The sequence below is a fragment of the Delphinus delphis genome, chromosome 13, assembly GCF_949987515.2.
Source record: "Delphinus delphis chromosome 13, mDelDel1.2, whole genome shotgun sequence".
In the NCBI taxonomy this organism is placed as follows: domain Eukaryota; kingdom Metazoa; phylum Chordata; class Mammalia; order Artiodactyla; family Delphinidae; genus Delphinus; species Delphinus delphis.
In genome coordinates, this window is record NC_082695.1 from 7,899,017 (window position 1) to 7,913,829 (window position 14,813).

General features: G+C 46.0%; 1 protein-coding gene and 1 non-coding gene across 2 annotated transcripts in view; one reads left to right on the forward strand and one right to left on the reverse strand.

Moving 5' to 3' along the window:
* KDM2B (lysine demethylase 2B) overlaps positions 1 to 14,813 on the forward strand; it is a 120,747-nt gene that overhangs the window by 3,693 nt on the left and 102,241 nt on the right. The window contains exons 3-4 of the mRNA XM_060028001.1: positions 784 to 862; positions 2,053 to 2,099. Of these exons, the coding sequence (XP_059883984.1) occupies positions 784 to 862; positions 2,053 to 2,099 (126 nt within the window). The remainder of the gene's footprint in view (positions 1 to 783; positions 863 to 2,052; positions 2,100 to 14,813) is intronic.
* Positions 3,297 to 3,368, reverse strand: TRNAE-UUC (transfer RNA glutamic acid (anticodon UUC)). The gene has a single exon. It is a non-coding gene; the product is annotated as a tRNA-Glu (tRNA).

Sequence of the window (14,813 nt, forward strand, 5' to 3'; positions counted from 1 at the left end):
GCTCTAGGGCTTTGGATAAGGATGTTGGGGGTCTACACTAGACAAGCGTCAGTCAGACAGGAAAACTACGCGGTGAGTTTTCTTCAGGCCTCACTATGTCCCCTTCACACAGTCTTCACCTGGGGAGCATGCCTCTTGGTTATCCAGCTGAAGCAAGTGTTCTGATGGCTGCAGCAGAATTTCACTATTAAGGCAGCAAAGCTGTGCCCAGTTCCCTAGTTATTTTGGCACCAGATACACAGTTTCCAGGGAAACCGGCTTTTCCCCCCTCCCCTTCACCATGCAGGATATTACAATAAGATCTTCCCTGATGCTCGGCTACAATGAGAACCCTCCTCCCAGCCTCCTCTCTGGGGCTTCAGATCCTCCCAGGTGGCATTCTTCAATTTTGCAGTTCCTTTACTTTCTGAGCTCAGCTTGGGATGTGTTTCTCCATCCGTCCCTCTCTTGCAGTGATAACTGGGCTGTGTGGGGCTCTTTCATGAGGCTCCCTCCCCAGTTCTCTCCAGCCTTGGGCTGTTCATTGACAAGTTCTGACCCGTGGGGCATGCAGGCAGTGACTGAGCAGGCAGAGGAGCTGATAGTTGGCATGGCTTCTCTTGGGCTTTGCCTAATCCATTTCCTTGTCATTTTCTAGGGAGCTCTTGCCCTTTGGGCTGGTGTCTGCATCTAGTATAACCCCTGCCCCTTCCTCCATCGTTTTTCTTCCCCTAACCAATGGATCATGGTTCATTTGCTCCTTCATGACTTAACCAACCTGTTTTAATTCCAATCTCCAAACAGATTTCAACTATGAGTACGTGCAGAGAGAAGCTCTCAGAGTTCCCCTGATATTTCGAGAAAAGGATGGCCTGGGAATTAAGTAAGTTGCTGAAACCAATTGCTTCTTCCCCTGTCTCTTTCCCTAACACAGTTTGTAGCTTGGGATGGATTTCTTCCACCCTTTTCTTTACCTCTCATCACTGAGAAGGATTTTTCTTCATTATTTGGGGATTGTATCTCCTTGTTCAAGGCCTGACAGAGGGGAAAAACTCTTTAAAGATGAGTCTGGATTTTCAGAGAATTTGGATGGAGAGGTCACAGGGTACTTAAACAGCGTGGACTTTTTTCCCCCGACCCACCCCAATTACACACAGTGACTTCCTGAAGAGAATTGTGTCCTCCCCCTGAATCAGGAAACTGAGGCAGGGCCTGAGCTGCAAAGGGATTGGCCAGCTTCTGGGCCCAGAGGCAGGACGCCTACATGCATATTTTCTACTCAGACTTGCACTATGTGGGAAACTGGCCCTTTTCTGTGGAGGGTGTGTTTCCTAGGATGCTAGGCCCTCGTCTCCCCTTTCGGCTTGGGCCCCAGCACCTGCCTCCCGTGGTGTCTTGTCTGGTTTACATTCTCTTCAGAGCTTCCATCCGGAGGCTGGCTGGAAGAACAGGTTTCCACCCCTTGGGCAGGGGTGGGGGAGGAAGCTAAGGGCTTCATCACAGCCTCCCTCCCTCCACAGCATCTACTGCCAGTCATTCCTACCAACAGAAATTAAACCTTTGGCATCACTATTAATTAATAGTGAACCTCATCACAGTCATCATAGCCAGTGTCACCAAATCCCTGGAATTGGTGCGATATTTTTTTTTTCCTCTAAACTTAAAAGGGGTCCCTCCCACCCTCCATACAACTCCTTATGGAGAGTATTTTCTAGAAGAGGAGCCACAGAGAGGGCTACCCACCCTAAAAGAAAGCAAGCGTTTGAATGCCCAACTCTGGCGGCACACTTCAGTCTTCCCCGGACATGTGGCAGGGGGTCGGTGGATGTCCATCCTCTTCTCTGTAGCTGTGCTGAGTTCAGGTGTCAGGGAGAGTGAGGGTCTGGTTTGCCGTTGAGGTGAGGAAGCTGCTGACCGGTTTGGGGGGTGACCCTCCCGCTGAGTTATCCCATTTTGGACTCCCAGCATGAGAACCAGGCAACTCTCTTGGAAAAATGGCCTCCCTCTGCCCCCATTGTTGGGTCTAACCCTGTTATTTCTTCTCATCAAATGTCTGTGTTCCTCTTTTTCGAGGATGCCTGACCCTGATTTCACAGTCCGAGATGTCAAACTCCTAGTGGGTAAGTTGCTGTGTGTGTGCGTGGCCCAGAGATGCTGAATTGGGGGGGCGTGGTAGTGGCAGGGGACGAGGCTTATACCACCTGCCTCTTTGGATATTTAACTGCCTCTGCAAAGAAAGTTCCCATGCGAGGAGGCAGGAGCAGGTGTGAGCTGCAACCATCTCATTCTGGAGAACGGGTCAGATTGCAAAGCCGTAAGAAGCTGTTTTAGAGGGTGTTTGCCAGTGCAGTTGTATGAGGCTGATTTGGACCCTAGCCTCCAGCTTCGGTGTCATCAAGGCAATCTTAGCTCTCTCCTTTGCGTTTGTTTGTGGGTTGCTGGGTAAACACTGGGTGCTGTGTGACCCCTAAAAGACTTTCAGAACTTTCAAGGGGAGGGATCATTCTTCCTGCTTCTTCAGGGTTCCAGACAGGTCTAGGGCAGGGCTTGGCGCTGAGCACCTGCAGAGCTCGGCTGGACTCACTGAGTGCCCCGGACTCCTGACCAGGTAGTGGGCTGCCTTTCAGATTTTACAGGAAGTTGGTCGATACATCCATTCTTTCCAGAAGTGTTTCTCAAGTAGCTCCTACGTGGTACACTAATTCACAGCTGTGAGCAGGACAGACAAGATCCCTGCCCTCTTGGTTGGAGTGACAGGCAACAAAGAAATAAATAGTTTAAAAACAATTTACGTCTTTTCAGAGGGTGATAAGGGATATGAAGAAGTAAAGCAGGGTAATGGGGTGGAGCTTGCTGGAGCTGTGTTTTGTTTTAGGTGGGGGGTGGTCAGGGAGGGCCTCTGGGTGGAGGTGATGAGGACGTTTGGACAGAGACCTGACTGATGAGAAGCCAGCTGTGGGAAAGAACATTCCAGATGGAGGAATGAACAAGGGCAAAGGGTGGAAGGAGTGAGGGGGGGAAGTAGTAGGAGAGGTGGGAGAAGTTGCAGGGCCAGGCCCACATAGGACCTTCTAGGCCCTGGTGGGGAATTTGGGTTTAACTGCTTGGGTGATGGGAGGCCACTGGGGAATTTTAAAGTGTGGTGAGGTGGGTAGCTTTGTGATCTGATTATTTTCTTGGGGGGGGAATTAAAAATATTTTTTAAATTGAGATAGAATTCATATACCATAAAATTCACCATCTAACCATTTTAAAGTGTGCAATTCAGTGGTTCTTTTTTTCTTTTTGGCCACGTTGCATGGCTTGCAGGACCTTAGTTCCCTGACCAGGGATTGAACCTGGGCCACAGCAGTGAAAGTGCTGAGTCCTAACCACTGGACCGCCAGGGAATTCCCCAGTGGTTCCTAATATATTCACAATGTTGTGCAACCATTACCACGAACTAATTCCAGAACATTTTCATCACCCCCAAAGTGAGCCTTGTACCTCCCAATTCCCCTCTCCTTCCATCCCCTGACAGCCAGTCTGCTTTTTGCCTCTGTGGGTTTGTCTCTTCTGGATTTTCCATAAAAGTGGAATCATAATATGTGGTCCTTTGTGTGTGGCTTCTTTCACTTGGCCTCATGTTTTCGAGGTTCGTCTATGTTGTAACAAGTCTCAGTACTTTATTACTTTTTAAGGCCGAACAGTATCCCATTATATGGATAGACCACGTTTTGTTTACTCATTCGTCTGTTGATGTACATTTTAGTTGTTTCTACTTCTTGGGTATTATGAATAATGCTGCTATGACTATGCATGTACAAGTTTTAGTGTGAACATACATATTCACTTCTTTGGGGTATATACGTAGGAAGGGAATTGTTGGGTTATAGGGTAACTACATTTAATCTCCTCTGACAGTTACCAAAGTAGCTGCGCCATTTTAAATTCCCATTAGCAACATACGAGGGTTCTAATTTCTCTACATCTTTACCCACACTTGTTATTGTCTGTCTTGTGTGTGTGTGTGTGTGTGTGTGTGTGTGTGTGTGTGTGTCTGTCTGTCTTTTTTTTTTTGTTTTTTTTTTTGCGGTACACGGGCCTCTCACTGTTGTGGCCTCTCACGTTGCGGAGCACAGGCTCCGGACGCGCAGGCTTAGCGGCCATGGCTCACGGGCCCAGCCACTCCGCGGCATGTGGAATCCTCCCGGACCGGGGCCCGAACCCGTGTCCCCTGCATCGGCAGGTGGACTCCCAACCACTGCGCCACCAGGGAAGCCCTGTCTGTCTTTTTTTAAATTTTATTTTATTTTATTTATTTATTTTTTTCTCTCTTTTTGATGCTAGCCATCCTGGTGGGTGTGAAGTAATGTGATCTGATTTAAGCTCTATAAAAGCTGACTCTTGTCGTTGTATGGAGAATGAAGGCAGCTGACCAGTGGGTGTGCAGAGATCCAGCCTGAATTATTATTATTATTTATAAAATTAATTAATTAATTTTTGGCTGTGTTGGGTCTTTGTTGCTGCCCGCGGCTTTCTCTTGTTGCCGCGAGTGGGGGCTACTCTTCGTTACGGTGCATGGGCTTCTCATTGCAGTGGCTTCTCTTGTTGCGGAGCACGGACTCTAGGCATGCGGGCTTCAGTAGTTGTGGTGCACGGGCTCAGTAGTTGTGGCTCGCGGGCTCTAGCGCGCAGGCTCAGTAGTTGTGGTGCATGGACTCAGTTGCTCCGCGGCATGTGGGATCTTCCCGGACCAGGGCTCGAACCCATGTCCCCTGCATTGGCAGGTGGATTCTTAACCACTGCACCACCAGGGAAGTCCCCAGCCTGAATATTGACCCAGAGATGTGTTAACTCAGAAGGGAAAACCAGGGACTTCCTTGGCGGTCCAGTGATTAAGACTCAGCACTTCCACTGCAACGGGCGCGGGTTCCATCCCTGGTTTGGGGAACTAAGATCCCGCATGACATGTGGCGGAAAAAAAGAAAAAGAAGAAGGAGGACCAGTTGGCTATAAGGAGGTGCTGCTGTTGACAGAAGGATCTCAGTTAACTGGTGAGGGCTTGCTCAGGAGATAGATTTTTTTTTTTAAGCTGGATTCTAGAAATGCTGAAGGAAGTGGACATCAGAACAGAAGGAGGCAGCCTTCCAGCAGTGAGCAGAAGATGGGGTGATGGACCCCGTAAATCAAATCTTGGCACAGGTGACTCTCTCTGGTGCCTCAACCCACCCCCAGCCTTTGTTGTTGGGACTCAGCTCTGCTACTTGGCTGAGTGATTTGGGGCAAGCTACTCCTCAGCTGCAAAATGGAGCTAAGAGCAGAACCTGCCTCAAAGAAGGATCCTGTAAGAGAATGAATGAATGCTTAGCATTATGGCGGATGACGAAATGGTCCCCATTATTATTCTAATGGCAGAATGTGGATCCGATGAAGTTCTCTTTATGGACAAGGATTAAAGCCAGATTCTCAAATCTGGGGATCAGGGAACATCACAGTCTCAGTAATGTTGCCCTCACGCTTTTGAAGAATTTTCAAGCCCTTTGTAGTTTTGTTATTCTCTGGCTGTATCCAGGCTGCCTCTTTCCTTGAGCCTCATTCTTCTCATTGTGAGAGCGAGAGGATTCAATTAGATGGTCCTGACGTCCTTGCCGGCTCTCAGAAAGTCTAGGATGGCAAAGAAAGCGGGAATAGTGAGACTTCCCTGGTGGTCCAGTGGTTAAGACTCCTTGCTCCCAGTGCAGGGGGCATGGGTTCAATCCCTGGTCGGGGAACTAACTAAGATCCCGCATGTCGCACAATGCAGCCAAAAAATCCGCCCAAAAAGTGGGAATAGTAGTAATACCTGCAGCCTGTGTCTCTTGGCATTTCTGTAATGATCGAACGGATTGGTGAATTTTCGTGCTTTGTAAAGGTATAGCACCGTGAGGGATGCCTGTAATGGCAGTTAGCAGCGGGTAGGATTATTCCCACTGAGAGTGCACACAGGCTTCTGGAGAGTGGTGAAGGGGAAGATTTGTCATAGTGACATAAGTGACAAATGTAACTCAATCTGTCCTAAGCAAAACAGAATTCAGCGGTTTACGTAATAGGTTCAGGATGTGACCTTAGGCATTTCTAGATCCAGGTGTGCCAAGAAGATCTCAAGATCTTGGCTCCTACTTTTCATTTTTGCTTCCCTTTTTTTGGCTTCCTCTTTCTGCTTCATTCTCCGGCAAGTTTCTCTCCACATGGCAGCTAAAATGGGGAGCAAAATCCCACACCCAGCGTAGCTGAACCATGTGGACTGAGAGTGGGGAAGGAGTGACTCCCCAGGGTTGCTGGGTGACGTAACCATGTCCCTAACACAAATGGGATTTCTTTTTTGTTTTTCGCCATGCCACATGTCTTGCGGAATCTTAGTTCCCCGACCAGGGATTGAACCCATGCCCTCGGCAGTGAGAGCGTGGAGTCCTGACCACTAGAACACCAGGGAATTCCCACAAATGAAAGTTCTGCTGTGGATGGCAGAGTATGGGGGAGGCTGGACCATCCCTCGTAGTTAGTGGGGGATCTCAGCCTGTCTTCTAGCCTCTTGTCCCCTCCCCAGGCCCTGTATCTTGGGAGGCGACTGTCTGAGAAGCGGGTGGTGCACAGCCAGCTATTAGGGCAGACTCTTCTCTAATCTCCTAAAATTGGGCTTTTTTCTGTCAGCCCTGTTTATCTGCCTGCTGGAAGACCGGCACCTAGCCTCTGTTTTTAGCTCCTCATCTCTAAAGAACCAAAACAAAAAGTGGTGGCACTGTGCGCTTAAAATGAAAGCTTTTTTCTTGAAGTCTAATATGCATACAGAAAAGTGCACATATAGTAATCCTGTTGTGAAAATTTGTATAATTTTAACAAATTGAACACACCAGGGTAATTGGAAGCCCAGGGTCAAACCCCCCTTGAATTCCCATCCAGTCACTCCCTCCACTGTTGTCCTGGCTTCTTCTAATAGTGTGGATGAATTTTGCTTGTTTTCATACTTTGTGTTAGTGGAATCATACAGGGTGTCTGTCCTCTTTTGGTTTTGGCGTTTTACCACTCAACCTTGTGTTTACGAGATTCATCCATATTGTTGTGTGCAGTTGTAGATGATTTATTTTCATTGCTATATAGTTTTCCATTATGTGATTATTTCACAATTGATTTATTCATTCTATTAGTGGGTACTTGGGTAACTGCCAGTTTAAGGTTGTATGCATAGTGCTGCTATGAACATTCTAGGCATGATTGGTGAACAAATGGATGCATTTCTGTTGGGCATATACTTAAGAGCAGAATTGCTTGGGTCAGAATTTACGTATATGTTCAGTTTTAGTAGATCCTGTCAAGTAATTGTCCAGCGGATTGTTCTGGTTCTGATTGCACCATATCCTTACCCAGAGTTGGTGTGTTCATCATGTTCATTGTAGTCATGCCTCCATGCTGATGGGAGTATAGTTCTATTTCACTGTGTTTCACTTGTCATTTTTCTAATGATTGACGAAATTGACCTCCATTTCATATGTTTATTTGCTATTTGGATATCTTCTTTTCTTTTTTTTAACGCGGGCCTCTCACTGTCGTGGCCTCTCCCATTGCGGAGCACAGGCTCCGGACGCACAGGCTCAGCGGCCATGGCTCACGGGCCCAGCCGCTCCGCGGCATGTGGGATCTTCCCGGACCAGGGCACGAACCCGTGTCCCCTGCATAGGCAGGTGGACTCTGAACCACTGCGCCACCAGGGAAGCCCCTGGATATCTTCTTTTATGAAATGTTTGATCAAGTCTTTTCTTCATTATTTTAGAGGTTGTTTCTTATTTAAAAAAATTTTTTTTATTGAAGTATAGTTGATTTACATTGTGTTAGTTTCATGTGTACAGCAAAGTGATTCTGTTATACCTGTGTGTGTGTGTGTGTGTGTGTGTGTGTGTGTGTGTGTGTGTGTGTATCAGATTCTTTTCCATTATAGGCTATTATAAGATATTGAGTATAGTTCCCTGTGCTATACAGTGGGTTCTTGTTTATTTTATATATAGTACTGTGTATCTATTAATCCCAAATTCCTAATTTATCCCTTCCCCCACATTACTCTTTGATAAGCATAAGATTGTCTTCTATGTCTGTGAGTCTGTTTCTGTTTTGTAAATAAGTTCATTTGTATCTTTTTTTTAAGATTCCATGTATAATTGATATAATAATATTTGTCTTTGACTTACTTCACTTACTATAATAATTTCTAGGTCCATCCATGTTGCTGCAAATGGCATTATTTCATTCTTTTTAATGGCTGAGTAATATTCCGTTGTGTGTGCGTATATATTATATATATATATTACACACACACACACACACACACACACACACACACACACCCCACATTTTTATCCATTCATTAGCTGATGGACCCTGAGGTTATTTCCATGTCTTGGCTATTGTAAATAGTGTTCCTGTGAACATTGGGGTACATGTATCTTTTCTAAATAGAGCTTTCTGTCTTTCGGGATATATGCCTAGGAGTGGGATTGCTGGATCATATGGTAACTCTATTTTTAGTGTTTGTTTTTTTTTTAAATTAATTTATTTTTTGGCTGTGTTAGGTCTTCGTTGATGCGCGTGGGCTTTCTCTAGTTTCAGCAAGCGGGGCTATTCTTCGTTGCGGTGCACGGGCTTCTCATTCCAGTGACTTCTCTTGTTGCAGAGCATGGGCTCTAGAGCACGTGGGCTTCAGTAGTTGCAGCACGTGGACTCAGTAGTTGTGGCTCGTGGGCTCTAGAGCACAGGCTCAGTAGTTGTGGTGCACAGGCTTGTTGCTCCACGGCATGTGGGATCTTCCTGGACCAGGGCTCAAACCCGTGTCCCCTGCATTGGCAGGCGGATTCTTAACCACTGTGCCACCAGGGAAGTCCCTTTCTTTTTTTTAAGATTTTTCTCTTTTTTAAAATAAATAAATAAATAAATAAATTGGCTGCATTGGGTCTTTGTTGCGTGCGGGCTTTCTCAATAGTTGCAGGGAGTGGGGGCTACTCTTCATTGTGGTGCACGGGCTTCTCATTGAGGTGGCTTCTTTTGTTCCGGAGCACGGGCTATAGGTATGCAGTCTTCAGTAGCTGTGGCATATGGGCTCAGTAGTCGTGGCTCCCGGGCTCTAGAGCACAGGCTCAGTAGTTGTGGCACATGGGCTTAGTTGCTCCGCGGCATGTGCGGTCCTCCCGGACCAGGGATTGAAACCGTGTCCCCCGCATTGGCAGGTGGATTCTTAACCACTGAGCCACCAGGGAAGTTCCTATTTTTAGTATTTTAAGGAACCTCCATATTGTTCTCCACAGTGACTACACCAATTTACATTCCTACCAATGGTGTAGGAGGGTTCCCTTTTCTGCACACCCTCTCCAGCATTTATTATTTATAGACTTTTCGATTCTGGCCATTCTTTTTTTGCAGTATGCGGGCCTCTCACTGTTGTGGCCTCTCCCGTTGCGGAGCACAGGCTCCGGACGCGTAGGCTCAGCGGCCATGGCTCACACAGGCCCAGCTGCTCTGCGGCATGTGGGATCTTCCCGGACCGGGGCACGAACCCGTGTCCCCTGCATAGGCAGGCGGACTCTCAACCACTGTGCCACCAGGGAAGCCCTAATCTCTTCTTCTTATGAGAACACCAGTCTTACTGGATTAGGGGCCACCCTAAAGACCTCATTTTAATTACCTCTTTAAAGACTTTATCTCCAAATACGGTTACTTACTGAGTTACTGGGGGTTAGCAGTTCAACATATAAATTTGGGGGGACACAATTCAGCCCATAACATAAAGGTTCTTTCTGTATTCTGGATGTTAGTACATATTCCAAAATCATCTCCTACTTTTCACACTCTTAAAGATGTCTTTGAACTAACAGACAGTCTTCATTTTAACATAGACCATTTAGCGCTTTCTGGTCCATTAGTTTGTTTTGTGTCTCATAAAATTAAGAAAATTTTGCATACTCTGAGATCACAAAGATATTCATATGTTTTTCTTGAAAAGCTTTGGTGTTTGAACTCTCACATGTACATATGTAGTTCATCTGGAATTGATTTTTGTGCTTGGTATGAGATAGGGGTCAAGATCCTTTCTTTTTCCTATATGGATATCCAGTTGATTAGTACCATTATTGAAGAAACACCCTCTCATCATGGCACTGCATCAGGTGACTTTGTTGTGAATCAGGTGACTGCATCTGTGTGGGTCTGTTTGATGCTGTAATCTGTGCCCCCTACCCCCTGGATCGCTAGGAGAGTTCATGTAAAAAGACTGGGATATTTTCACATCTATGGGTTGGGAGTTGGGGGGATAGGGAGATTGGGGAAGAGATAATTCTTGCTGTCTCTGAAGGTGCTTTAAACCCTCTGAGAAAACGTATCCATAAAGTACAGTGTCCCCACTCATTGTCTGTTCTTATGTTACTGAGGGTTGGGAGGGCCCATGGCTATGGGGAGACTTGCATATTATCTCTTTACTGTATTTCTGTCTAATGAGGGTACCCAAGCCAACTGATGCTTTCTTTGGCCCCTTTTCTTAAAAAATCTTCATGACAAATCACCTCATTCAGTATTCATTTATTCATCCCATTAGAATAGTAATCACCTATCTTTTACTGTATGTTTACCATATGACCTCATTTTGTCCTCACCAATAATCATAAAGTAAGTGTTATGTTCTGTTTTCCAGATGGGGGATCTGAAGCTCAGAGGGAGCTGCTCACACAGCTAGTGGGCGGTGGAGACAGGATCCAAACCCAGCCCCGGGTGCTTCCAAAGCTCATGCTTTTGCTTTATGACTTCCTACTCTAATCCTAACCCTCCTCCATTCCTTTTTTTTATAAATTATTTATTTATTTTTGGCACTGGGTCTTTGTTGCTGTGCGGGGGCTCTCTCTAGTTGTGGCAAGCGGGGGCTACTCTTCGTTGCGGTGCGCGGGCTTCTCATTGCGGTGGCTTCTCTTGTTGTGGAGCACGGGCTCTAGGCATGCGGGCTTCAGTAGTTGTGACACACGGGCTTAGTTGCTCTGTGGCATGTGGGATCTTCCCAGACCAGAGCTTGAACATGTGTCCCCTGCATTGGCAGGCGGATTCTTAACCACTGCGCCACCAGTCCATTCATTCTTCACTCACAAATTTACCAGGTGTCTGTGTTGTGTCTGGCCCTGCAGGAGGTGCTAAGACTCGTCAGACATGGGCTCTGCCCTTGACTGGTGGTATTTAGGGAGAAGACTAAATTATTACTCCTTAGAAATCAAAGGTAGCTGATTTGTCCCCAGACCTTATTTTTATTTTATTTTTTGGACCCTTTTTTAAAAAAAATTTTATTGGAGTATAGTTGATTTACAAGGTTGTGTTAATTTCAGGTGTACAGCAAAGTGAATCAGTTATATGTATACATATATCCACTCTGTTTTAGATTCTTTTTCTCATATAGGCCATTACAGAGTATTGAGTAGAGTTTCCCTGTGCTATACAGTAGGTCCTTATTAGTTATCTATTTTATATAGAGTAGTGTATATATGCCAATCCCAGTCTCCCAATATATCCTTGCCCCCCCAGACCTTATTATTATTACTAATATTTATTTTTAGTATTTATTTATTTAGGTTGCTCTGGGTCTTAGTTGCAGCAGGCAGGCTCGATAGTTGTGGCATTCAAACTCTTAGTTGTGGCATGAATGTGGGATCTAGTTCCCTGACCAGGGATCAAACCAGGGACCCCTGCATGGGGAGCTCAGAGTCTTAACCACTGCGCCACCAGGGAAGTTCCTAATCTTTTTTTAAAAATCGAAGTATAGTTGACTTAACAATATTGTATTAGTTTCATGTATATAGCAAAGTGATTCATATATATATATACATTTTCCATTATAGGTTATTATAAGATATTGGATATATACACTACCAAATGTAAAATGGATGGCTAGCGGGAACCTGCTGCATATCACAGGGAGATCAGCTCCATGCTTTGTGACGACCTAGAGGGGTGGGATAGGGAGGGTGTGAGCGAGGCTCAAGAGGGAGGGAATATGGGGATATATGTATACTTATAGCTGATTCACTTTGTTGTACAGCAGAAACTAATACAGCATTGTAAAGCAATTACACTCCAATGAAGATTAAAAAAAAATAATAAAAAAACACAAAAAGCAAGATATTGGATATATTTCCCTTTGTTATACAGTAAATCCTTTTTGCTTACTATTTTATGTATAGTAGCTTATATCTGTTAATCCCATACTCCTAATTTGTCCCTCCCTCCTTCCTAGACCTTTTAAAGTTGGTTTAAAATCATAGACTTCAAAAAATTTTAGGGAATTCCCTGGAGGTCCAGTGGTTAGGACTCTGCGCTTTCACTGCCGAGGGTGCAGGTTCGATCCCTGGTTGGGGAACTAAGTCCCGCAAGCCGTGTGGTGCTGCCAAAAAAAAAATAATAATAATAATAAAAAAATTTAAACTTTGGAAGAGTTTTTAGAACTCGCCTAGTCTTGCTTTCCCATTTCACAGGTGAGAAAAACTGAGGCCTGGAGAGAAGTTACTTGTAAGTTGCCCAGACAGTAGATGGCACATCAGATTCAAACATAGGTTTGAATGTCAGCAGTTGGGAAGTGAAGCTTGTAACAGAATCCAAGAGGAAATGTAGACTTGGGTGGGGTTAAAGATGAGTTCAGTTCTAGACACTTTGAATTTGAGCTCAGTAGTGATGTTAAGGTTGGACAGATATGTGGGGGAGGCATCCACCTGACAGGACAGATAGAAATGCTAGGAGGGGAAGGTACATGAGGTCAGGAGAGCTGAGAATCCCAAGGGAGGAGGGTTTCAGAGGGGTTCAGTTATGTTCTCAGGTATGTATTCTCTCTAAGAGAAATACCCGCCTCATTGATTTGTTCTGTTTCCCTTTTCCTAGAAATCTAGTGCTCTGTAATCAAAATCTTGATTTTGATTGTGCTAGGGGCCTAGGGAAACTGTATTTGCTTCTGTCCATTATTTGCCTAATAGGAATCACTCCCCTGTGGGGTAGCTCCTCAGAGTGTAAATAATAGTGTTAACTACTGTTTACTAAGATCTTGTTATAAGCTGAGAATCTGTCCTATATTTTTTTGTCCAATCACATAAAACCCTATTTATCACTAGCCCCATTAAAAAAAAATAAATTTATTTATTTATTTACTTTTGGCCACGTTGAGTCTTCGTTGCTGCTCATGGGCTTTTCTCTAGTTGCGGCGAGCAGGGGCTATTCTTCGTTACAGCTGAGGGCTTCTCGTCGCGGTGGCTTCTCTTGCTGCGGAGTGCGGGCTCTAGGCACATGGGCTTCAATAGTTGCGGCGCATGGGCTTAGTTGCTCCGCAGCATGTGGGATCTTCCCAGACCAGGGATCAAACCCGTGCCCCCTGCATTAGGCAGGTGGATTCTTAACCACTGTGCCACCAGGGAAGTCCTTGTCTTGGGGATAATTTTAAAAGTTGAGGGGGTCAGAAGATATTAGTGCTTAGGGAAAGCCTGCAGACCTTTGCAAGCATCCTCTTATTTCACAAAGAGGAAACTGAGGCCTAGATCTGGGAAGCGATTTGTCTCAAGTTGTGCAGTGACTCAGCCCTGTGTCCTCTCTTTCCTGTACCCTTGCACCTTCAATTTGGGACAGCGTTTTCACTAGGATCCCCACTTTTAAGTTTACAAAGTGCTTCCAATAATTGTGTGAAGCCACTAGGGCGGGTCCTATTATCCCCACTTTGCAGGTGAGGAAACAGAGGCCCAGAGCGGTTCAGGGATGTACCTAAGGCCTCACTCCACTGAAGTAGTGGAGCAGTATTTGAACGATGGCCAGTGCTCTTGATAATAAACTCTGGCTCTATGAGGTGGTTGAGGAGATATTCCCAAGGAGCAGGAAAAAACCAGTCCAGAAGCTTGAAGATGATAGAGAACGTTCCAGAACTATGACGTGGGACACTTGTGTGCAGTCTCTGAAGAGCGGGCTCAGTGGGGGTTTGGAGTCAGTGCCCGTGCATGCTTTATGTTGGCCTTCAAGGTGACTTTCCACAGCCTCCTTCCGGCTCTGAGCCCGTGGCTCTTGGAACTGACTGATGGAGCCTTCAAAGCAAGGGCCATGGGGCCACGGATTAATTTCTGCAGCTGGAATTTGTTGGATGTGTGTGTAGCCTGTGAGCTCAGAGAACCAATGAGGAGGGGAGGGGCTGCTGCTGAGCAGGTGGCCTACTTAGGAACTCCAGGCACCGCTCTGATGTGGAAAATTTCTCCTGTAACCCCTTGACTTCAGGAGCCTGAGTTTCAGTGCTGTGGATCCCTTGCAGGCTCCAAAAGGCACCTTGTCCCTGTCCCCTGCCCTAGGGGTGGCTGCTCCCCAGGACTTGGAGTACCACATTCCCTTCTTAGCACCCATCTGTCCCTTCTGTCCCTTTGGGCCACTTGCCTCCCGCTCGGAGACCCAGCGCTTATGCCCAGCTCCCCTTTGCCACCAGTGGCAGACCGGACTGGAACCTGAGAAGATGGAGGCCCGGTGCTTAATCTCCCAGCTCAGCCTGGAAGGGACTGGCAGGCCTCAAGCGTCCCCAGTGACCCCTTGGGCGAGCGTCTCCATCTCTTCCCTCTTCCTTCCTTCTCCTCTGCCCAGTTCATATTTAAGGGATATGATCTGAGTGTTTAAGAACTAGACTACACAACATTGTAAAGCAACTATACGCCAATAAAAAGTACCTAGAAGAAAAACTAGGCTAAAAATCAGTGTGTTGGCCCTGGAAGAGGACCTAAAAATGACCTAACCCAGTGGTTTTCAAAGGGAAATCTCAGGAATCCAGTTCTGAACTCCTACCCCCT